The 24,183-nt window shown below is 36.8% G+C and overlaps 1 protein-coding gene across 2 annotated transcripts; it reads right to left on the bottom strand.

The window, feature by feature from the left end:
• Positions 1-239: 239 nt before the first annotated feature.
• LOC128226741 (cholinesterase 1-like) lies at positions 240-18,811 on the bottom strand. 2 transcript variants are annotated; one of them, XM_052936767.1, is made up of 7 exons: positions 18,664-18,811; positions 6,375-6,564; positions 5,133-6,187; positions 3,262-3,526; positions 2,275-2,447; positions 1,890-1,937; positions 240-1,111 (listed from the first exon to the last, which is right to left on the bottom strand). In XM_052936767.1, the coding sequence occupies exons 2-6, from the start codon at positions 6,557-6,559 to the stop codon at positions 1,897-1,899; spliced, it is 1,719 nt and encodes a 572-aa protein (XP_052792727.1). In that variant the 5' UTR covers positions 6,560-6,564; positions 18,664-18,811; the 3' UTR covers positions 240-1,111; positions 1,890-1,896. The 2 variants fall into 2 exon arrangements, with proteins under 2 accessions (XP_052792727.1, XP_052792726.1); XM_052936766.1 differs by lacking the exon at positions 1,890-1,937.
• Positions 18,812-24,183: the final 5,372 nt, after the last annotated feature.

Genomic DNA, 24,183 nt, shown 5'->3' with positions numbered 1-24,183 from the left:
CTTCCTATGTATAATACATTGTGACGATTTGACAATAATGATCCTATATTCACACTTGAACTTAAGAAAGGATTTAAGGAGAACGCATTCTAAAAATATATCATGTCTGAAATGACAAATAATTATTTGACTGGTCGGTCGGTTGAATGTGAGAATACGACAAGGATAAAGTCGTTTGAAACGACATTTTGTCGATATGAAATATACAATCTGCAAATAAATTCAATTCAAGACGTATAGCTGTATTAATCAATATTTATTCAGAAATATGGCATTTGTAAAACAAGGTCAACAGTACCTATGTACAAAACAAACACATTAAACGTGATGATTATAATCGAAATATACAAATTTAGAAAATGCAAATACATCTCATTATCAACTGCGTCGGTTACTGTAACGTTTAATGCAATTGGAAAATGCAAAATTTAATTTTCATGTCTTGCCTCTGTTTGTTATTTTTCAAAAGAACAAGGCCCCAAAGTTTGGTTTATGTTCAAATACGGCATTCCAAATATATATCATTATCTCTCAGTTTTTGAAATATCACAAAACAAATGTTTAAGTTGTTTTGTTGCTTTGTGTGTGTGTTTTTCGAAGTGTAAACAACGTATTGCTCTGACTTCTTTGTACCCAATAGACTCTTATGTAACCATTGGCTGAGTATTAGTTACATTAAGAAACTTCTTATTGATAAGGAAAATGCGGAGTGAGCATAGCCGTGTATCGGATGACTTTAATATAGTAGGCGGATCTTTAAACACCCGCGCAAGTTGTAAAATCTTAATGATTTAATTAAAGAATTAATGATTACCCATCTGTCAAATTATTGGCTTAAAATGTAAGTTGTATTCTTATGTTTAAGTAATAATGCATTAGCCTTTTAACTGATGTGCACCTGCAGCTATAATACATGCTGAGATAGTTTTCTACGTATATACACCTCGTGACTCGAATGGTATGCCTAATGGTTCTATGAAGTATGAATCTACAAAACAGTTTCACTAATGATTCTTCAAACTAAAACACAAGAGAAGAATAAAAGAAGTAATATAAGTGATAAAGAACTGTCTATTACACGAGGAGGCTGTGTTTGTTGTCGATGGCGTACCTGCAAAAGAAAACAAAATGGTGCTTGTTAAAAAGGCATGTTTCTGGCGTATTATTGACAACGTTAAAATAGTTCAAAGAACGAAAAACATGAGACAATATAGAGGCTGAAGACAGATTGCATTTAGAAAGGCAAAGTTCGGGAAAATTAACGTGCGTTGTAAAAGTTTGAAAAAAGAAACTTGTTTTATATTTTAACATGAAATGCATCATCCATAACGGATACATGTTTAATTCGGTTGGTTAATAAAGATACGTAAGAAAATGCTTATAACGATTTCTTTTAAATCCACACAAAAACAGCGATCACTTCCTAAGGCGTATTAGGCACACTGCAATGACGTTTCATTCTAAATACAATTTTAACTGAGCGAAATGCGTCACTCATAGCTTCAAAGGAAAAATATTGTGTTAGAATAGTTGACATTGCAAACATAACATTTGTACGGAATTGGCAATCGACAGCGAGCATCTTGGACGCCAGTCCGTATCGTACAGGCTAATCGCGAAATGATGCGGACATTAATTCTTAAATTCGCATAGAGTTTATTTACAAGATGCAGTTTGTTATCAAAATAGAATAACATTATGTAAATCGAAAAGAAAACGATATTTGTATCCAATGAAATTTCATTCAGAACAGAAGCAACACAAAACATGAAAACGCAACATCCATATACGAAAAACAACAGAAGCAACCAAGCTGAAATAACAACGCAGCTATAAATATGAGTTATTAAGGTCGTAGCCATGCGTTTCACGCAGTAACTCTAACTCACTTTAGAATTACTCTTTATGGTCATTAAATATGTCCTGGAGTGGATCTTCTGTAGAGAATAATACACAACAACAAATAAAACACCCTCCAACATATAGACATATACGTCAACAAACAAATGGTCAGCTGAACAATTCTAAAATATGCAACTGACTATACAGGAACGCGAAACGTATGTAGTTATTCTTAAATTGTAAATCTGCATTTCATTCGCCCTAGAAATATAATTCAAATTTAAACAAATCCCTTAATGTCAAAAATGTTAAGAGACGTCATTTGGATAAACATACCAAAATTAAGTTTACAACACTAAAACATACTGGGACTTTAAACTAAAATCTAAGTACATGTAAAATTACAAATGTTTGAAAATATTATTTTCTCACTGTGATTTTTTTCGACCATCTCCTTGAGTTTCGGCATGAGGTACTTCCAGAATGAGCATTCCTTCGTTTTGAAGCCTTTCGTCACGACTGTGTCACCATCTCCAGTAAAAACGATGTGCTCCTCGGATTGTGAGGTGTATTCTGGCCATTCAGAGCTGAATCCGGCTAAACTCCTATACGAGAATAAAAACATAAGCTGGTTTACGTCCGGGCACAAGTACATGGACATACGTTCACAGAAATATTATACTCCTACAAAATATTCCTTCGAGTTTACGTAGACTTTATGTCTTACCAGACAACTGGCTTATTAAGATATATATAGGTTATGCACCAGTCAATTGTAACCACGGCCCCCCAGGTTCGGGGTATACCGGGGATAGTAAAGGAAATGGGCCGTGATTTTAGCTTCCAGATGGCCCCGCAGTGCCGGGTGAATTCGGTAGTTTTGTCTTCGCGACAAATATAGCGGGGAAAGGTCTTTACTTAGGGTAACTAGGGGTGCGGAGGCATTTGACAGGGATTTAACCTGCAGTTCGTCCCCACAGGGCGCAGGACATTACCCGGGCTTGGCTGGACCGAAAGTCAAAGTCCCCGCTATTCTCCGGACCTGGGGGTGTGGTTACAATTAACTAATGCATAAGACACCAATAACAAAATTTCCTTTACATTCAATAGTCAATATTGCACGCAGGATATCACTGAGTCTAGTCATCCGTGACCCACTAAACCATATATGGAGAGAAAGCTCCACTTGTGAAACATCATAAACGTTAGAAAATAAGTGACGTTTCATATAAGAAAAAATAAATTGGTGAAAATGTGAACAAAAGAGTAGATCAAGAGGATCCAGCATGTTCAGTCTGTTTTTTGAAATCATAAACTTCAAAAACTATAAATATGGAAGGTAACCAATGATTGATGAACTAACGTATTATTGTCGCCGTTTATATTTAAAAAGACAAACTCAAGTAGCTTTAAAATTACCCGCTATTTGCAAATTCCGAAATGTATTTCATAGCCTGACGGCTAACGCTCCTATCAGTTTCGTTGTAAGTGAAAGGTCCACCGTAACCGAAAGGTTGCCCGAACATCAGTTCAATCTCATATCCATGCAGTGTCCCCATCCAAGCAGGCCAAGGGTTTGCACTGTGACGGTATTCAAACGAGTACGTGTAAACGTTTCCTTTATTGTGAGCCACGTAACCATCGGCGAGTGCCTTCACTGGGCACTTGAAGAAGATGTCACCAACTGAAAAACATACTCAAAATAGAATAAAACAGAATAATCATATACCAAAAGGTCAGAGATCCATGTGGCAAAATATGGCACAATACGACAACACATATAGACATGCATACATGTATGAAATCATTCTTATAATAGGAATTTACAAAAAAGATATGCTGCAGTATAAATACATATTTAATTCATACATTGCATATTCAATACTATGTTATTATAACGAAATTACAATAATAATATAACAATAAAATAATATACTTTAGATAATTCAACATAGGCTCACACTATTTGATTAGTGAGAGATTGCTTTCTAAATGACCCTATGACATTATTATATTTATCACATACCTGTATACATATTTATAAAATACACTCAAATTACATGCCTAATGATATCAGAATCATACCTTGAATGAATTAACTTGAATGTTGTGTATGTGTATTTCTTTAGACCTTGCGATCAAGGATAACCCGTGAAAGTGCAAGCACTTATTTCCAACGGGGTCCTTTGTTTTTGCTGAAGGGACAGCACGCTGAAGAGACAGTGGTGGGATACAAGGAAGTCCGGGTGCGAGACCCTAGCTCTTTTTCGAAGAGACCCCTTGGTTCTTTTACGTGCTCGGTGTAAAGCACCGATACACGGGGTACAACTTTCCTGGGTTAAACCAGTACTGAGTACACCACTTTTCCAAGCATTACCCTTTAAATGCCAAGCGCCAGGCAAGGGAGCTACTTGTACCAACTTTTAACGTCTTTTGGTATGACGCGGCCAGGGATCGAACCCACGACCTCCCGCTCCGTAGGCGGACGCTTATCCACTAGGCCACGGAGACGGTTATGTTATGCAAAAAATGTTTACATTGCGTATACATTTCAGATAGAAATAGAACCTGATGCACTTCATGATATAACTTAAACTACCGTGAATATATTAATCAGCACCTTCTGTTGAAAGCATTTGAAAACTGCTATGCGCATCCGATCTAAATAAAGTTCATGTATAATGCTTAGATTAACGATATAAAACATTTTAAGTTAGATTTGAATATAAGTATTAATATACTTCCTTAAACATTTACTTATTAATAAACATAGCTTGTAAAAGCAATTTTAGCTTGATACTTTAAGGAGCTAGACACCAGATGGTATTTATGCGAGAAAAAGAGACAAATGTCAAAAACTTAATGAACTTGACATCGTTGTGAACAACGCTTGAATCTTAGTTACTGGTGTATGGTTCATTATGTATGACATCGCTTACGGCACATGCATCTTTCGCAGTTTTTGCGCAGTTTTCCTATTCGAAATTTACTGGGGTTGTCTACCAGGTAAATCCCAGTGAGTTTGAAAATGGCGTTGGTATATTTATCTGTACTAATAAAAAGATATGATTTAAACTGGGAAACCATTATGCACTATTTTTACGAGGAAACACAGATGAGACAGCAACAAGAGTGTAGGGTTTCTTATTCAAACCATGTAAAGTGATGTATACTCAGTCTCCTACTATCTCACATTGACAATTCTATGCTTGTTTTTTAGGAAATACTGAATTTGCCGATTTTTGAACCATCTTGTGTCTAGCCCTTTGATGAGAAAACATCTTCCTTACGTATATCGTCAAGAATATCCCTGTAGCTGCCACGCGTGGACGGAATGGTAGACAGCTCATAGATGTACAATATAGCATCCCTCTCCATCTCATTCTCGCAGTTGGCTATTTTGCACATTGTATCCAGAAATTGAGAGCGATTCAGCGGATCCGGGTTGTCGATCTTTGATGTCGGGAACACGTCTTGGAAAAAATAGAGCAAAAAGAATTCTCCCTCATCTTTAGCGACCCCAAGCATAATATCAGCTGTTTTCATTCTCCCTGAGTTCATTGCTGATTGTGGAGCTTCGGGTAGAAAAACACCATCGACCGTTGGTAGAAATGTACCTACATAAGAGTTATTTAAGCTAGAGGACCACTGCATATTCTCAAGCTCGTCCGCGCTGACATTTCGAAGGCACTTAACAAGATCACTCATATCAGCGTCATCACAATGAACCAATCTTGCCAACTCTTTTGTTTTTGAAAGCATTTCCTTTTTCGGTCGCACTGACCAGTCGCTCAGTGACGTAGAGCTGAGCATAATCGCGTTGTTGAAATAAGGCCACGACGACGGGGCAAACAGGTGATGGCTTACACTAGCTGCGCCCGCACTCTCACCAAACAATGTTATGTTGCTACCGTCACCTCCAAACCCATCAATATTGTCATGTAGCCACATTAAAGCAATTTGCTGATCTAAAATGCCCATATTTCCAGGCGCGTCGTCTGTTCCGGTGTACAGAAATCCCTGAACGCCCATCCGGTACTGAACGGTTGCTACAATAACAGATTCCTTTGCTGCAAGATACCGTCCATCGTAAATATCGAGAGTAGCGCTCCCGTATACGTACGACCCTCCGTAAATCCAAAACAGAGTCGGGCTAGGGTTGATACTGTTTGTTCGAGGAACAAATAGGTTGAGGTACAGGCAGTCCTCGCTCACTGGAGTGTTTGCATTCCACATTTCTACGCCAAGAAAACCTGGTATAAGTCCATCGGGTAGTTGCATGCAAGAGTTAGGCTGAGTCTTGGCCTCAAATACACCAGTCCAATTCTGCACTGGCAACGGAGCTCTAAGGATAAACAAAACAATGTAGTAGTTAGCGCATAAACTGAATAATATTTACATGATATTCTTCTGAACCACCAACAAGTTGTTTTATTAGTTTAAATTGTGTTCAATCGTTGTGTTTATTACATTGACCGCCAAAACTAATGGAAAGCGCGGTGCACAATATTTAATGTTAATGTTCTGCTTACCTAAATCGGAGGTCACCAATCGGTGGCATAGCGAAAGGAATTCCAAGATATATATCCACATCTTCACCGTCGACATTGGCAGTAAATCCTTCTACGTCACCATTCAACGTCGTCACACGTGCGGCTCGAGACATACAGCACGTGGCTACCAAGGTGACCAAAACACTGCAGATCCATCTCATCATTTTACCTGTTAATAGGAAAGAAAGTTAATATGACACCGTTGATAATATATTGCCATATGTGTATTGCTTACAGCTTAAAAACATTGAAATGAGATGTTCAAAACGATATCAAATAATGTTGAATGTCTTGTTAAATAAGCTTATTTACTTTTCACAACTCAGGGGTTCTGCTTGCATTGATTTTAACAAAAACGCAGTCTTGATGAAAGAAACTCCTGCGGTTAAAAGGGTCAAAATAATGAAGGTGAAATATATTTCGGGTTAAATGTGGCTTTTTTAAGGTAGTTTTACTTTTGAATGTGCCACGATCAATGCGTGCAAATTGTCTACTTTAAAGCTGCATTCTTACAGAATAACTGATTTGACAACTTCTGTATTAGAATGAACCATTTTATGTATCAATATCTGGAAAACAATGATATAACAATGCTGACAAAAGATCAGATCGCAGTTTTTCATATTTCCGTTCGAAATATTAATGTGTTATGGCTAAAAACGTTACTAACGCTTTAAGAATATAAATATGAAAATCTGCGATGTGATTTTTGGCAGCAGTCTGATATCCCGGGTTTTCATGCATTTTCACACAAATGGCTTGTTCTATCACAAGATATAAAAAAAGTTGTCAAAACGTTCAATCTTTGGGAGTGCAGCTTTAAAGAAAGTACTAAAACTGGTGATATCGTGGAATTTAAGCGATGCAATGCTGTAGTATCCGGACGACAAATGATATAAATGAACGCTGACTGTTTTGATGATTATATTCTAAACATAAGATTGTTTCAATCTGGATTATTTGATTTAGTGACATTCACTTAGGCCACACCAAAGTGTCTGGGAGTTTTTATGTTTAGCCTTAGTAAGGAAACCTATCTAGTTATCCTGAAATAAAAACGAACCGACGTAAAAAACGGATACTGAAACAGTGACACTAGAGGCTTCTTAGTCCCTTAGATAGATGTCCAAATCTTATATCTAACACTAGAGGCTTCTTAGTCCCTTAGATAGATGTCCAAATCTTGTATCTAAGCGTGCTGGGAATCAGTCCCTTAGATAGATGTCCAAATCTTATATCTAACACTAGAGGCTTCTTATTAGTCCCTTAGATAGATGTCCAAATCTTGTATCTAAGCGTGATGGGAATCAGTCCCTTAGATAGATGTCCAAATCTTATATCTAACACTAGAGGCTTCTTAGTCCCTTAGATAGATGTCCAAATCTTGTATCTAAGCGTGATGGGAATCAGTCCCTTAGATAGATGTCCAAATCTTATATCTAACACTAGAGGCTTCTTAGTCCCTTAGATAGATGTCCAAATCTTGTATCTAAGCGTGATGGGAATCAGTCCCTTAGATAGATGTCCAAACCTTGTATCTAACACTAGAGGCTTCTTAGTCCCTTAGATAGATGTCCAAATCTTGTATCTAAGCGTGATGGGAATCAGTCCCTTAGATAGATGTCCAAATCTTATATCTAACACTAGAGGCTTCTTAGTCCCTTAGATAGATATCCAAATCTTGTATCTAAGCGTGATGGGAATCAGTCCCTTAGATAGATGTCCAAATCTTATATCTAACACTAGAGGCTTCTTAGTCCCTTAGATAGATATCCAAATCTTGTATCTAAGCGTGATGAGAATCAGTCCCTTAGATAGATGTCCAAACCTTGTATCTAACACTAGAGGCTTCTTAGTCCCTTAGATAGATGTCCAAATCTTGTATCTAAGCGTGATGGGAATCACAAAAATGCATCATTTTCTGATATCAAATGCAGAGAATGCTAGTACAAAGTGTGAAGCATGTTGTTGACACTTGTGTTCTGTACTCAATATTATAGTAAAAGGAAATTAAACATGTTCAGCAAGATCGTTGATCATATAAAATGTGTTGTTGTTGTTGTTGTTGTTGTTTTCGACCGGGGAGCCATAAACCTATCCGTTCGCAGAAGCTTAACATAGAAACGATTTGGTATGGCATTAAAATAAGTTTCTGCGTGTTCGATGTATCTCACTGATGGTGACCGTCATTCGGAATACCTCGGCCCTTTTCCATCGAAAATAACCTCGGATGTATATAGACGATTTATTTCAGAAATATGTACAGTTTAACTACGCTGCAAGCAGATCGCGTAGATATTTCCAAATTTATTTATAAAAAATACACATTCAAAACTTTACAATGAATTATAACTATTATTTTAAATTTTACGAACTACTTCCACTGAAGTACCTGCATTCAGTCGAGGTTGTTTTCGATGGGTGACGGCATGTATTTTAACATTCAACGTAGTTTTTGGTTAAATATACATGTAGAAGATTGTCGTCAGATGAAACCAATGACGAAAAGAGAAAAAAGGAACAAATATCATTTGCGACCAAATTCCACCGTGATTCAACGTAAGCCAGTCAATTTCCACACACCAGAGTCATTTGCGGGTTTGTAAATGCCATGGGAATAACGCGTGGGCTCTTAAGCTCTTCCATGAAAACAGAGGGATTTACAGTCATGAAAATGTTTGATTAAATCATTATGATAGCCTTACAGATAAAGAAATTTAAATAAGAGTTTACCGAGGCTTCTTGGTGGCCAGCGTTGGTACTAAGTCTAGATAGAACGTTTGAAAGAGACTCACTCATGTTTTTATGTTTTGAAATGCACTTTTTTAAATGACGAAATAAAGTGTGGCAAATCATAAGGTGTGTTAAAACTAAGATACTGACGGCCGGAACCCTTCAACAAATGTTCAAATATTGTCTTCGAAGTCCAAGATTTTGAGTAGCGTTACTTACGCGATTCAACAAAATTAAGCTTTATGGTTACGTTATCCTTGTGTTTGTGTATGAGTCCTTGTGGGCGTAAGGTTTTGCTGTCAATTTTCTAAAAAAAAATACTGTACCACATGTACCGGTGAGGGTTCTCACCCAACTAAATTCAGATTTGTTTTATAATTTAAGTGAGTTTTTCGGCAATTTCGGTACCAAAGAGTAAAATAGTTATAATAATATAAGTGTTTTCAGATGCATTGCTGGGTGGGGGTATGCAATGGTGAGAGTAAAACTCATTTGACTCTTTTGATCAAAATCAAACAGCATTGATTTTCTGCAGATTTTGATTTCGTTCGGCTAATGCCTCGTAAAATCCGAATCTGAAAAAAACACTCGAGTCGAATACAACTTCCCGGATCAAAACCTTACTAATAACTTAAATTAATAACCTTATTAGCTCACATGATTCAAACTTTGTTTCCAGCAGTGATTCTCTATCTTATATGATGGCGTATAGAAAATACTTTTCCGTTAACATGTATCTCGTCTGCAACTTAATAACGTCAGGTGATTCTTACCACTTCTGGAGTCGTTGATGTTTATATAAGTGTCAGACTGTTATATTTTCACTACGACATTATATGAACACGACTAAATACCATTATATATGATATTGGTTTAATTATCAGATATGCCTCGAATTAAAATGACAAACCAGAAATATTTTTTTAAATTAGACAGACGATTTCTTGCTGTTGTTGTTTTTTAAGTTTTCTTTTGTTTGTTGGAACATAGCTCTGCCAGCTAGTAATTAGTTGATGCATATCCAACGTTAAATAATTATTCTTGCAGATTGTATTTCTTGTATTTCCTTTTGTGTCTTGTATCTTGAGCATCCATTTCATCTGCCCGTCATGAATAAATAAACATGTCCAAGGAGGGATCCATTCGATTCAAGAAAATTCCAAGCGCTTTTCAATTCGTTTAATGACATTTAGTTGTTGAGTAAATGAAAGAATGGCGTTTGTTTTCAAAGAGTGATTGTCGAGCTGCTCTTGAAATAACAATCAATAGATTGCTATGGAGAGTTTGATGAGTAAACAATAACAAAAACTTGAATTTTCTTGAATACGGATAGCTTTATGCCAAGTTTGGTGATGTTCTAAGAAAATAGTTAGAGTTGATGAAGCGTCACAGCGTTTTCAATTAAACAAGACAACGTAATGTTTATATGGTAGTGTAATATCCCTTGGTATCGCCGTTGCTAGCGGTGTCTTTTATGACGTCGTGCAAACCTTTGACTTTCAACCATAACTGACAGCTTGTGAACGATGACTTTCAACCATAACTGACAGCTTGTGAACGATGACTATCAACCATAACTGACAGCTTGTGAACGATGACTTTCAACCATAACTGACAGCTTGTGAACGATGACTTTCAACCATAACTGACAGCTTGTGAACGATGACTTTCAACCATAACTGACAGCTTGTGAACGATGACAAGAGCGCCGCGAAACGAACGTAAAAGATCGTTTGTTGTTATTTTTCAGTCGAACCAGGGGAAAACTCGATATTTTTAACGCCAAATATATAGTTATCGGCTTTGCTATAAATGTGCATACTATCTCTGGAAGCATGTCGGTGTTTAGTTTTATTTGATTATCTTGAGGGATTTTTCAGTAACCGGCAAGGTTAATGATTTCATACGGCGTCATCAATGTTATTGTAATGTTTCGTCCCTTTTCTTGGAAAACAGGCACGTGGTCAACAGCAAATGACTACCAAGTCCCATTACTCTTCTTTAAATACATCTTAAAAGTTATCTTCCTCATACAACGACCGTTCACATCCAACTGCATGAATTCAAGATTTAAGAAAATGAAATTTAACAATGTCATTATATTCAAATATATATAAATCTTAGAAATGTTTAAATGATAATATGATAAAATAAAAAAAATGTATACCATTATCACAAAAACAACGTTTAAGAGCACCTTGTGTCCTGTATGGCGTATTAACTGCGTGTTCAATTCGCTTATACTGCCTGAGTTAGGGTGTTTCAACTCGACAAAACATAAGTTATTATCCTACCTGTATCCAAACATAATCCTCATTTGTCATATGCAGTCACTATTGCAGATCTGCCGTATGTTTGTCTATACTCCATATTTTTTTCCAGATACAAGCATATCAATATAAGAAAAAAATAAAAAAATAAAAAAATAATGTTAATTAAGTTGATAGTTCCTGTGCAGGCAAAACATAATTTGGAAGGAATGCATTCCAAGAGGAAGCACCTCGTCCACCGAGGCAATCATCGTAGTCTTTCAAAGGGAAACCAATAATGATGAAACTTAACATCTGCACGCTATATAAAGTGATTCTTTAAGAGAAAGGCAGACTCATTCACGATGTACACGCCGCCGTGGCATTGAACAGCCCGCAAGACGTACAAGTAGAATGATAGCCAAGTTTCGACCAGCACAGACGCTCATCAACGCAATGAAAATGAACGATCTGTCAATTGAAAAACACCAGTACAGCTACTGGTAGTTGGTTCCCAGTGTCTGCCGTGTCGCTAGGCCACGCAAACTGGTGTATGTGTTTAAGTGTTCGATACCACTTTCAAAACTTATCTACCAGGCAAGGGTAAAGACATAGTCGAAAACAAACAAGCAAATAACGCTTATTTCAACTTATTTCACATGTTATAAACTGTATACAGCAGGCACATGGAAAAGTGACTCGGTCATGTTAGATTGTGTAAATTTAGAATGATGTATTTCAAATCCAATAAGCTATACGTTAGACCCATGAGGACCAAACACAACGTTAACCATATATACAACAGAATATAAATGAATATGATCAATAGAAGGCACATTATGTTTGTTACATAATGCTCGAAAAGGAAATAGTTAGTTGTGAATTGTGATACATTGCAGATACGCTACATTTCTATTGAATTTAGTCCATATTTAAAGCTGCACTCTCACAGATTGAATGTTTTGTCAACTTTTTTTTTTTTTTTGGTCTTGGAATGAGGCAATTGTGTGTATATGTCTGGAAACCAGTGATTTAAGACAGCTGACAAAAATTTATATTTTTTGGCATAAAGCGTTACTTAAGCTTCAAGAAAATTTAAAATTTCGATAGTTTACCAGATAATTGAGATCTATTATAGTGTGAGTTATCTTATATGAATGAATTGAAGGCATTGGTGCCAGAATGAGCTGATTCTGAGACAAAAAAAAAATAAAAGTAAAAACTGTCAATTTTTGAGAGTGCAGCTTTAAGGAAACGATTTCATTATAAAATAAGATATGCTTACCCCTGTGTTTTACATTTTGCTGGTTTGCTTTTCCGAGATATACACGTTTTATGGTTTCTTATACGATGGTCTTAGGTCAAACTGTTCTTGAGTTTATGTCGAATGATCGACCAACATGCCCCTTTTTCAAAAGGGAGCATACTAATTATACTCCTCGTAGCTTGTTTTATTATTTCATACACTCCGTGAAGGAAGTTATTAAGCTCTAAACAAAAATTGGTATCGAAGACGAACAAAAACCTAGCCGTAAGATGACGCTAAATTGTAAGGGAGTTGTCGTGGCCTTATGTATAATTGTGTGATGAAACTAGGGGAGGGGGCGCCAAGAAGCAGACAAGTAATCACTTTTTAGTCGGTAGAAGTGATAAGAGAGCAATATCTTTACGATTCAATGACTTCGAGGAAAATATATCATGTCCTCAAGATTGATAGCGAAGTTTGAACCGGACTTTATTGATCTGGGGTATGCTATTGTATACTGGTATGGTAAGAACATCATCTTTTATATTGGGACATTAAAATAAAAATAAACATGGAAATACAATTTAAGGGTTTTATATTATGTCTTCCGGTGGATTATTGAGATTTTACTGACTTAATCAGTGTCAATATCAATTTGATATTTTGTCACTGTTTTTATTTTTTAGCCCGCTCTCAGTTCCAATTCAAATGCCAGCGTGCAAAGGGCTGGGACACAATTTCTAAGACGAGTTTTTTTTCGCATACAATTATGCGCGTTTTTCTGAGAAATCGCAATGAACTGTCATTTTATATATTCTTTTTAGGCATATGAACTTTTCCACGCCACTCGTTAAATATAGATCTTGGTGCTTACTGGGTATATATATTACGATCTTACACTGTAACAAACAATTATCCCCAATCAGTAAGGGCAACCAAAAATGTATGCGTTAAGATTTGTTGGATCAAAAGTGCAGACTATTGCATCTCTTGGATGGGAAATAAAGTCATGAACTTAAATTAATGTTGATTATTATGAGATTAGGCCATACCAACATGGTTCTTCGATTAGCGTGCCTGGTTACAATGTCAAAATATACACATTAGACAGATGCCGAGAGAAAAAACAACAGGCATATCACTTTTGATAAGATGTCCTTAACACGCTTGGTTTTAAAAGTTAAAAAAACAACACATAACCATTCGTCGATCAATCATAACATTTGACCCTCCTCAACGTACATTATTTACTTTTTAACTAGTTCCATTACTTTTAAGCTTCATTTATGCAGATTTCCTTCAGTTGTTAAATTTTGATTTTTAAAAACTGTTGTTTTTTTTTATACCTAACGCCCAAGACATTCCAACCATATCACTGTGCCCTTTTCCTCCGTAATAGTAATGTCTGTGTCTTTACCTTCTTTAAGCCTCACCATATTGATTCTATGTACAGAGTTATCTGACTGGAAGAATTGTGTTTGTGAGTCCGAATAATGATATTTCAGGTGTTTTGTGTTGTCTTTTAAGTTTTACACGGTCGGTTACCGAGGCCCTGGGCTGGTATTCAATACTGGTCTTCATTGGATCTAAGAAAGATGTAGCTAATCGGATTAATATTCTTTAATAACTGATTTATACAGTGAATGGAGTAAATGATGTTTGGCCATAAGATAAGCTTAAGTTGAATATTGAATATCATCCCAGGTGTATACATACGAACGAGTTTGAATTACGAAGATTTTGCCTTTTCACCTACCAGATGGGTAGTTTTTGAAATATGAACCCGACACTAAAATCTGCTTTTTATAAATTAACAAAAGATATTATGACTGTAAGATCGTTACCTATACTTCATGGTTGTTGTTTTTCTTTTATACAAAAATCACTTATTCACTCAAAAAGACGTAACGGGTCAACATTGACATTTTCTTAAGTGCACTTTCGACAGAAACTCTACCACATAACGTATATCACCATTCACAAAATCAAGACATATTTCCATTCTCGAGGCACGGATTGTGGTTTTAAATGATCTCTTTTACGTTTTATAGAGTCAAACATCGAAAACATTTTGTGTGAAATGTGAACTAGCTCATCAATAATTTGCATAAGAACCTCTATTGTTCACATGTATTTAATAACATGACAGAAAGTGCTCGGTTTCGACGAAAGCGTTAGAAACTCTGTTGAAAATAGAATTCTTTTAGTATGATTATGTTTCATTTTCTGTTTGTCATTTGCTCATCAACGTGAGTAAAGTAATTTCATTTAACAGATTTTTAAAAACATCATTGCCGTGGATGAACCCCTTTAATGCGTGTCGTGCCTCGTTATAGCTTGTTAGCTTTCCTTTTCCGCATAAAATTCACATATGATTGTCTTTAACTTTGAATTTGTTGCGACTAATTTCCAAGACATTTTATTCCATTTCTTTAATGAGGTCTGGTGAGTACTTTCCGTGGATGCCAATGTTTGTTTAGTTTTACTCTGTCCAGACACGGGATTTCTTTTTCAGATAAATTGGTATCGCCATTAGATGATCAGTGTTAAATACGAGGTACCATTTGGGCCAAAAGTCGCCTGTATTAGTTATACCATAACACAATGGTACACGTCTATATTTAGAAGTAGACATCTAACTAAGTAAGAAGTCACCTCTATGTGCACCTCTTTATTTCTACCGTTACCCCTATATTTCTACCGGCACCTCAATATTTCTACCGGCACCTCTGTGTTTCGACCGGTACCTCTAAATTTCTACCGGTACGTCTATATTTCTACCGGCAACTTTATATTTCTACTTGCACCTCTATATTTCTACTGGCACCTCTATATTTCTACTGGCACCTCTATGAGTCTTCTCTTTATTTCTACTGGTACCTCTATATTTCTACCGGCACCTCTATATTTCTACAGGCACCTCTATATATCTACCTGCACGTCTATATTTCTACCAGCAACTTCATATTTCAACCGCATCTTTATTTTTCTACTCGCACCTCTTCATAACTACCGGCACCTGTATATTTCTTCTAGCACCTCTTTATATCTACCCGCACTTCAATATTTCTACCGCTATCTCTAAATTTCTACCAGCACACCTCTGTGTTTCTACCGGCACCTCTGTGTTTCTACTGGCACCTCTTTGTTTTTACAGGCAACTCTGTGTTTCTACCGGCACCTCTGTGTTTCTACCGGCACTTCTATATTTACTTCTGAATAAGGAGTCACCTCTATTAACTACTTTTACTTTATTGTCAGATTTCTGCGACTTGTGACCCGAATGGTACATTATAGTTTAGACAATGTGGAAGAGGGACGCCACTGACAATCTCATGGACGATTCAATATCCCATTCGTTTACATAATTACCATGAAATTTTGTATTTCAGAAAGTTTTGAGTTCTGATTGTCTTTACATTACAGCATAAAGAGTTCTGATTGTCTTTACATTACAGCATAAAGATAGTAATCTCTGTGCTGTTACTTTATTCGATGAAAAGAACATATTATTGTGGGTGTATAGCCATGTTTTATTGCTTTATTGCTCCTCTTGCATCCACTGGCATAGCACGGGCCTGCAAATGACTTTCAAAAATATTTTATATATATATACAATCATTTTAAACGCAAGGGGTATGGGTAAATGATTAAAGTAAGAATATAAGTCAGTCTTTCCTAAATTATGTTTTTTTAAGTGCTACTTTGTGTGTTTGTTTGTTTTTTTTATTTCAAGGTACACACCTTCACCTATTCTGCAGTCAATACATTTTCGGGGGGAAATGCTCCCTCAACCCACACCTATACCAATCAGGGCCTGCCTATCAGTTCTGATCTAGCTACGCCCCTGAAAACCGTGGCCTGTTATTGACTTAAGTTTGCGCTGCAACTGTACTTTGTTTTGCCGATATTACATTTTGCAAATTCCTTTTACTCATAAATACTGTTAAAAGCGTTCAACTTAAAAAAAGTAGTCTGGTAGATGATACAGCTGACCTGGCGCTTCCGCCGGTGTCCAACTTGATTTTACTTTGTTTCCGTTTTCGTTTAACCAATAATTGGCTGGTATTGATACAAATTGAGCGTTTCAAATTGGAATGGAAAACCTGACAACTATGCCTGGCTGATCAAAGAAGTCCCTTACAACCTTGGAGAATTACTGTGCCATGTCTTTATAATGTATATTGTCATAGACAAACAGAACCTTTTTAAGTGGTCATAAGTGTTCCCTATCTTCTGAGATTTAAAATAACGTCTTCATTTACAATTGTGCAGAGTCTAAGTAGGAGAACAAGAAATTTTGAGCAGCATGTCTGCATTACAAACGATATAAATAAAACTCGTTTATATTACAGTCGAAAGCCGTTCGCTCGATATCGCTTTGGTCGATTTCCTCGTTGGCTCGAGCATAAGGTAAAGGAACGATTTTAATTTTCTATATTTTAGCATTCCCGCTTGGCTCGATATTTGCGAGGTTCGAAGTATTTTTGCCGCCTGGTATTTCGAGCCAACGGGTTTCAACTGTACACTCTTTTCACATAACCTGTGGAAATGACTGCGTAATGTTTGAGCGATAATATTATGCAGCAATTGATACCATTGTTGCTCTATTAGATTCGTTAAACGGTGTTGTATTTATTGATTTTATGTTAAGCGTCAACCCTTAGTTCGAAAAGGTATCGAGCTATATTGAATGAAACAAACGAATCGCCCCCCCCCTCCCCCCCCAAAAAAAAAAAAAAACAAAACTACTAAACGACTGACATCCTATGTAGAATATAGACACCAGAGCCTTCTAAGTCCGTTCTGTGATGTTTTGAATTGTTACTAGATAGATTTCCACTGCAAAATGAGTTGAAATCAAACTTTATTTAAGTGGGATGATCATGTAAATCACACAGAATGCGTCATTGTCTGATATCAAATGCTTAAAAAAACCTATTGTATGTATTATGCACTTGTGTTCAATTAATGGAAATTTAAAACAATCGGCAATATCGTTGATCGCGTAAAATGTGTGGTTTTCTTCGGTCGGAAAGCCTTAAATCTGGCCTAAGGAGGTTCAACATAGATAAGATGTGCCTTAGTGTTCAGGCGCATGCCTATGCCAATGGGATCGATGCACAGATTTATATTTTATCATTTAGGAGAGCTCTGACACCGAAGGTCCATTCAACAGACTTCTAAAGACAGATTTCTATTTAGTCTTTAATTGGTCTTCTAAACTGAGTTATTAAGAGCCCCACGCATGCGCGCCGGCATTCGAGTGGCATTTCGCACTGAACACTAAGAAAGCATGTCAATAGTTTTGGTCTGCTAAACGTTGAGTCGGCGCCGGACTGCGTCGGACTTTCCAACTTTAACGTTTAAAAGAACCATGCATTAACACTTACATTGACTTATTACTAATTTTTGCAGTTTTGAATCTTGAGGTCAAAATCAGACTCGAGGCTCTTCGTAAACATTAGGGATGCTTATTGTGTGTTGCTATCAACATCCGTACCATTATCAATTAACAATTCAATAATCTTAATTGTATTTATTGTCTTACACCGTCATGACTGATACAATATTTAAATAAAGTTGAACCATAGCATTTAGCTATTGAGATGGTATTGTTAAAAATTGTTATAAAAGCACTTAAAACCGCAAAACATAGACTTCGACATTTTTTTTTTTTTACTTAGAAGTCTTTCAGTAAATTGTCGACTGCGGGCTTTCATTGGAAATCGACTAATACGTCGATGTTATAACTGAAATAATACACGTGTTTAAGCAATTCTTCAAGTTTATAAGTATGTATCAACCAAGATAACCTTTTACTTTGGTAAAAACATACTTATAAGAGTAAGAGATAATATTTTGTTCAATGACCCAGCCTCTCTATTAACATACCGAATCACCTGATTGAAATCAATAATGGCTGACTGCTGATTTTACAAAATAAACGTATGGCAAAGTGAGAACCAACAACACTGCCATCCAACTAAACAAAATATCACTACGACCACTAAATTCATTTAAAAGTATTCCAACATACCTTATTTTCACAGTAATAATTTCAACACATATAATATTTCCAACAACCCCGTCATACGATAAAGAATATTATGAAACTTGGGCACGAGTACGTGAATATGCGTTCAAGAAACATTATACACCGTGCCAATATGTATGTGCATTAATAAGAAATGACCGGATTAATTAGAGCCCACCGCCTGTTGACGGAGTGTTCAGCACCACCTAACGTTTGAAGATGCGGACTGAGCTTTATTGGAGGTGACTTTAAGCCTCGATAGATGTCATCGACGGTATATCGCCCAAGAGGTTTGTGCCAAGTTGCCATCTTCTTAATGACGTTGTTACCACATTGTGTAATGTCATAATCTTATAGTAAACAAGTGCATGAGGAAATAACTTTATCTTATAAGTAAATAGCATGCTTATTTCGACGGAGTAGAAGGAAAGATAGACAGGCTTTCGAATAACAACAATCATGATAATCTTATCTTTATCCACTGTTGTTTTATCAAATTGATTATGATGGTAGTGGTGGTAGTAAAGCTTGATCTTTTTTCTCAATATTTTAATGATATTCTCAGATAAGTTTAGCCCATCTTAAAGGGACTCGCTCGTTTGTTTTTTAGGTCCCGTGTGACAGTGCTATTCACTGGTATACGTTAAAGAACCATGGTAGCTCTAACCTGGGTTACATTATGTCTGTGCACTATGCTCCAAACAAACTAAAATGACTAACAATCTCAAGGCCCGAGTGCGAATATAAATAAGCTTACACACCATGGTTTTCAAAGATGATATTTGAGCATACATCAACATTTGATGAAGGGTTCCAGCTTTTGGTATCTTAGTTTTAACTCTCAAAATGATTTGTCACACTTTATTTCGTCATACAAACACGTGCATTTAATAAAACAAGACATGAGCATGCCCCTTTAAGTCAACTTTCTTTAACGAGTGAACTTATGTAAACAAACAAAACATATCGAAATCTTTTGTCGCCAGATAGTAGAAAATGTGTCTATTTCGTGATTTTTCCAAGGCGTTTTACATTTAGTTGTCCTAGTCTACATCCTGTTGTGCTTCCTTTATGAGATCAGATACTGAGTTTAACATCGAAATATCGCGTCATGACATATTTTGTTATAAGTGTGTGTGTGTGTGTGTGCGTGTGTGCGTGTGTGCGTGCGTGCGTGCGTGCGTGCGTGCGCCCGTGCGTGCGTTTGTGTGTATGTGTGTGTGTGTGTGTGCGTCCGTGCGTGCGTGCGTGCGTGCCTTCGAGCGAGCCCTTTCAGACTAAACATAGTTCAAAATGTAAACCAATCCCCAAACCACATTCAAACTAGGGTACGGGGTGCATCTCTAAAGTTGCAACCCCTCATAAAGCAAAACCTACACCCACCTTAATAAATATATTAACAAACATTAACAGGATTCGTGTCAGCCTCATCGTAAAATCGGCTATAGCTCGGATTAAAATCAAAATTCAATAAGTTATGACATCCAATTGAATACAATTTCATTTCGTACACTTATGGAGGAGAACGGCTTTATGTTTTAATCAGGTTGATGGGATGTCCCAGTCGGTGATGTTAATCAATGTGTGTGATTCGACCAGTGTACACATGGACAGACAATTCTGATTTGATTACTTTTACATTATAGTGTGGGAATATAATGTCGTTCTGTGGATGAAGAGTTCATGAAACGCCGAAGGCGATACTGCATACATAAACTGACCTGTTGTATCGGTCAACTTTTAAAAAAAAATATGTTTCTTCAGTGTCATTGTCTTAAAGCTGCACTCCCACAGATATGCCGTTTTTAACACGGCTACCGTTACTTAACGGTTTAAGAAAAATGCATAAAACATCAATTTTTGAACTTAAATGTAAAGATCTGCGATCTGAGTTTTTGTCAGCAGTCTTATATCACTGGTTTCCAAGGAAATTTGCAAAAATTGGCACGTTCTAAGACCAAAATAGTTGTCAAAACGTTCAATCTGTGAGAGTGCAGCTTTAAATCTAAATTGTGTCAGTTTACACGTAATAGATGCTGACCTGAATGCTTAAACAAATGTATTTAAATATACTTCATTTCCTAAAGGGAAGATATAGTGTAAAGTCTTTAACTAAACGTGTTACTGTTTCTAAATCATCTTTATTCAAGGGTTAATATTTCTTAATAAAAATGTATAAAAGTGATACCATCAATTGTTCCACGGACCTATAAGCAGTGTATGGCTTTACACTGTCCATTGTTTATAAGTCCATGATTATATGTATGTCCCCCTTAATCATAATTAACTAATTCCTTTGAACCAAAGTGCACTAATGTTTTTTATTTCATTTCCGCATATTTTCAGATTAATTCCGGTATATCAGGCATAAACAGATGTTAAAAATACATGACAATACCTATCTTTATGAATCTTAAAATCCAAATCAAATCCGTTTTTAACTCAATGAATGAGAATCGTCCGCGAAATTCCACACTATTTTTCTTACTTAATTGTAGACAAACATTACTCGAAACAAAGGAACGAATTACGGTACCTCAGTTGTGTGATCGCTAATCCCTTAAGAGCTTCCTCATCCAACCGGAAGTCGACTAGCGCCTTCCCTTTCACCCCGATTCAATCGGCGGAATGTTGTTGAGGGATTTCACAAAGCTTAAAACTGTAACATCTCTGGCGATTCATCCCCCATTTGATAACCATTACCTAGACGTTTACATCGCCTTGATATCCGCATGGTAGAAACCATGTTGATTTATGTACAATAAACTTAATAGGCTATCTGTTCACCTGTAATTAACATTTACCAACACCGAAACAATCCGATTTCTGCTTCAATTTGTTCAATTTGTGCGGTCATTCCCTGATTTATGCCAGCTATCAAATGCTTCGTTAAGGTCAATGAATACAAGATAGCTGCGGATAATTGCACGGTATTGTGGAATAATTCATGGTCCGAGTTGAGGAATGAAGTTAATGCTACGGCATGTACATGTAATTGGGAGAAACGACATTTTGGCATTAATAAGCGAATGCTCATGACAGCCATGCATCCTATATACGCCCTCTCCCAACGCCCCATTCAAAAATCAAACCATAGAGATCGTTCTCAAAAACACTCTTCAATGAAATTCAATTCAACTTGCCAACATAACATCTTATCTTTAATTTGGTCTTGTGTGATGATAATGATCTAAATTAATTGTGTATAATTAATACTCATCGCATGTAAGTCTGGGTGTTACATTGGATGTAAACAAGTTATTGGATTAAGTGTAAATGCGGAAAAATAAAAGTTGAGGCGTTAGAATTCGTTAATTAATCACATATGTTTCCACGAAATGTGATATAACTTTACCCTTAAGTACATGTTGGAAATCTTATATTCAGTTTCATGTTTCGGCATGGCATCTTTAGATCTGGCGTTAGATTTTGTTATTCGTTTAATTTTAAGGGTAATGTACATCATTTGCCCAAGTTCACGATATTGAGTCTGAGTTTGATTAGCCACTAGTCAATTTTAACCACGGTCCCCCAGGTCCGGCTAATAGCGGGGACTTTTACGTACGTAACAGCTACACCCAGGTAAAATTCCCGCACTGCGGAAACAAACTGCTGGTAAAATCCCCGGAAAGTGCCCCAGCACCCAGGGAACATCCTAGGTCAGGCCAATTCCCCTGATACTGGTGCATTACAAACAGTCTTTCGTTCCAAAAAAAGCAACATTTTAGATTATAAAGAATCTTCAGAACATTGAAACTTTCTTTCTGGTTGAATTTTGATGATGAAATTCGTGGAATTTGTAAGTATTCAATATTGTAAATTAATCATAGTTTTTTGTAGAACGCACAGAATAAAGATAATTCCTTGTAATTTAATAATAAAATGAGTTTTTCTGCATATATTCATTTTATTGTAGAATTGGTATTATAAAAGGAATACTGGTGAAACTTGCCATTTATGTAACAAATCACATGTAAAACACTTTTCTGTGAAAATCAATCATATTTAATTTAAAACATTCAAGAATTCTTTTTTTTTCTGACTTGGAGTCTCGAACTCAGTATCATGACTTTATTGAACACGGGCCCAGTACTCAACAAGTACTCTCTAAACCCTTACATTCACAATATTACAAGAAAATGAAGTTAAAAGGAACATACATGGTTATTTCATTATAGTTCAACTGTGGAAACAAACACCATGTGTTGCAGAGAAAACCGAGTAACAGCCAGGAACAAGCATAGCTCATGTGATGAAGAAGCTGATGTGAGAGTTATTATGTGATGGGAAGAGAGTTATGCGAGATAGTTTGGTATTTTCATAGAAATTTTAGCAAGGTTAGAGTAATGCTAGATAGTTTGGTATTTTCATAGAAATTTTAGCCAAGGGAGATTAATGCGATAGAGTTTGGTACTTCCATAGACAGTTTAGCCAGGGGAGAGTAATGCGATAGAGTTTGGTACTTTCATAGACAGTTCAGCCAGGGGAGAGTAATGCGTGAGAAATTGGTACCTTCATAGACAGTTTAGCCAGGGGGGAGTAATGCGAGAGAGTTTGGTACTTCCATAGACAGTTTAGCCAGGGGAGGGTAATGCAAGAGAGTTTGGTACTTCCATAGACAGTTTAGCCAGGGGAGGGTAATGCGAGAGAGTTTGGTACTTTCATAGACAGTTTAGCCAGGGGAGGGTAATGCGAGAGAGTTTAGTACTTTCATAGACAGATTAGCCAGGGTAGAGAAATGCGAGAGAGTTTGGTACTTTCATAGACAGTTAAGCCAGGGTAGAGAAATGCGAGAGAGTTTGGTACTTTCATAGACAGTTTAGCCAGGGGAGAGTAATGCGAGAGAGTTTGGTACTTTCATAGACAGTTTAGACAGGGGAGAGTAATAGACAGTTTAGCCAGGGGAGGGAAATGCGATAGAGTTTGGTACTTTCATAGACAGTTTAGCCAGGGGGGAGTATTGCGATAGAGTTTGGTACTTTCATAGACAGTTTAGCCAGGGGAGGGTAATGCGATAGAGTTTGGTACTTTCATAGACATTTTAGCCAGGGGAGAGAAATGCGATAGAGTTTGGTACTTTCATAGACAGATTAGCCAGGGGAGAGCAATGCGATAGAGTTTGGTACTTTCATAGACAGTTTAGCCAGGGGAGGATAATGCGAGAGAGTTTGGTACTTTCATAGACAGTTTAGCCAGGGGAGGGTAATGCGAGAGAGTTTTGTACTTTCTTAGACAGTTTAGCCAGGAGGAGTCATGCGAGAGAGTTTTGTACTTTCATAGACAGTTCAGCCAGGGGAGAGTAATGCGTGAGAAATTGGTACTTTCATAGACAGTTTAGCCAGGGGGGAGTAATGCGAGAGAGTTTGGTACTTCCATAGACAGTTTAGCCAGGGGAGGGTAATGCGAGAGAGTTTGGTACTTCCATAGACAGTTTAGCCAGGGGAGGGTAATGCGAGAGAGTTTGGTACTTTCATAGACAGTTTAGCCAGGGGAGGGTAATGCGAGAGAGTTTAGTACTTTCAT

This window comes from Mya arenaria, chromosome 3 (assembly GCF_026914265.1).
Source record: "Mya arenaria isolate MELC-2E11 chromosome 3, ASM2691426v1".
Taxonomy (NCBI): domain Eukaryota; kingdom Metazoa; phylum Mollusca; class Bivalvia; order Myida; family Myidae; genus Mya; species Mya arenaria.
This window is presented reverse-complemented; position numbering and strand designations above follow the sequence as displayed.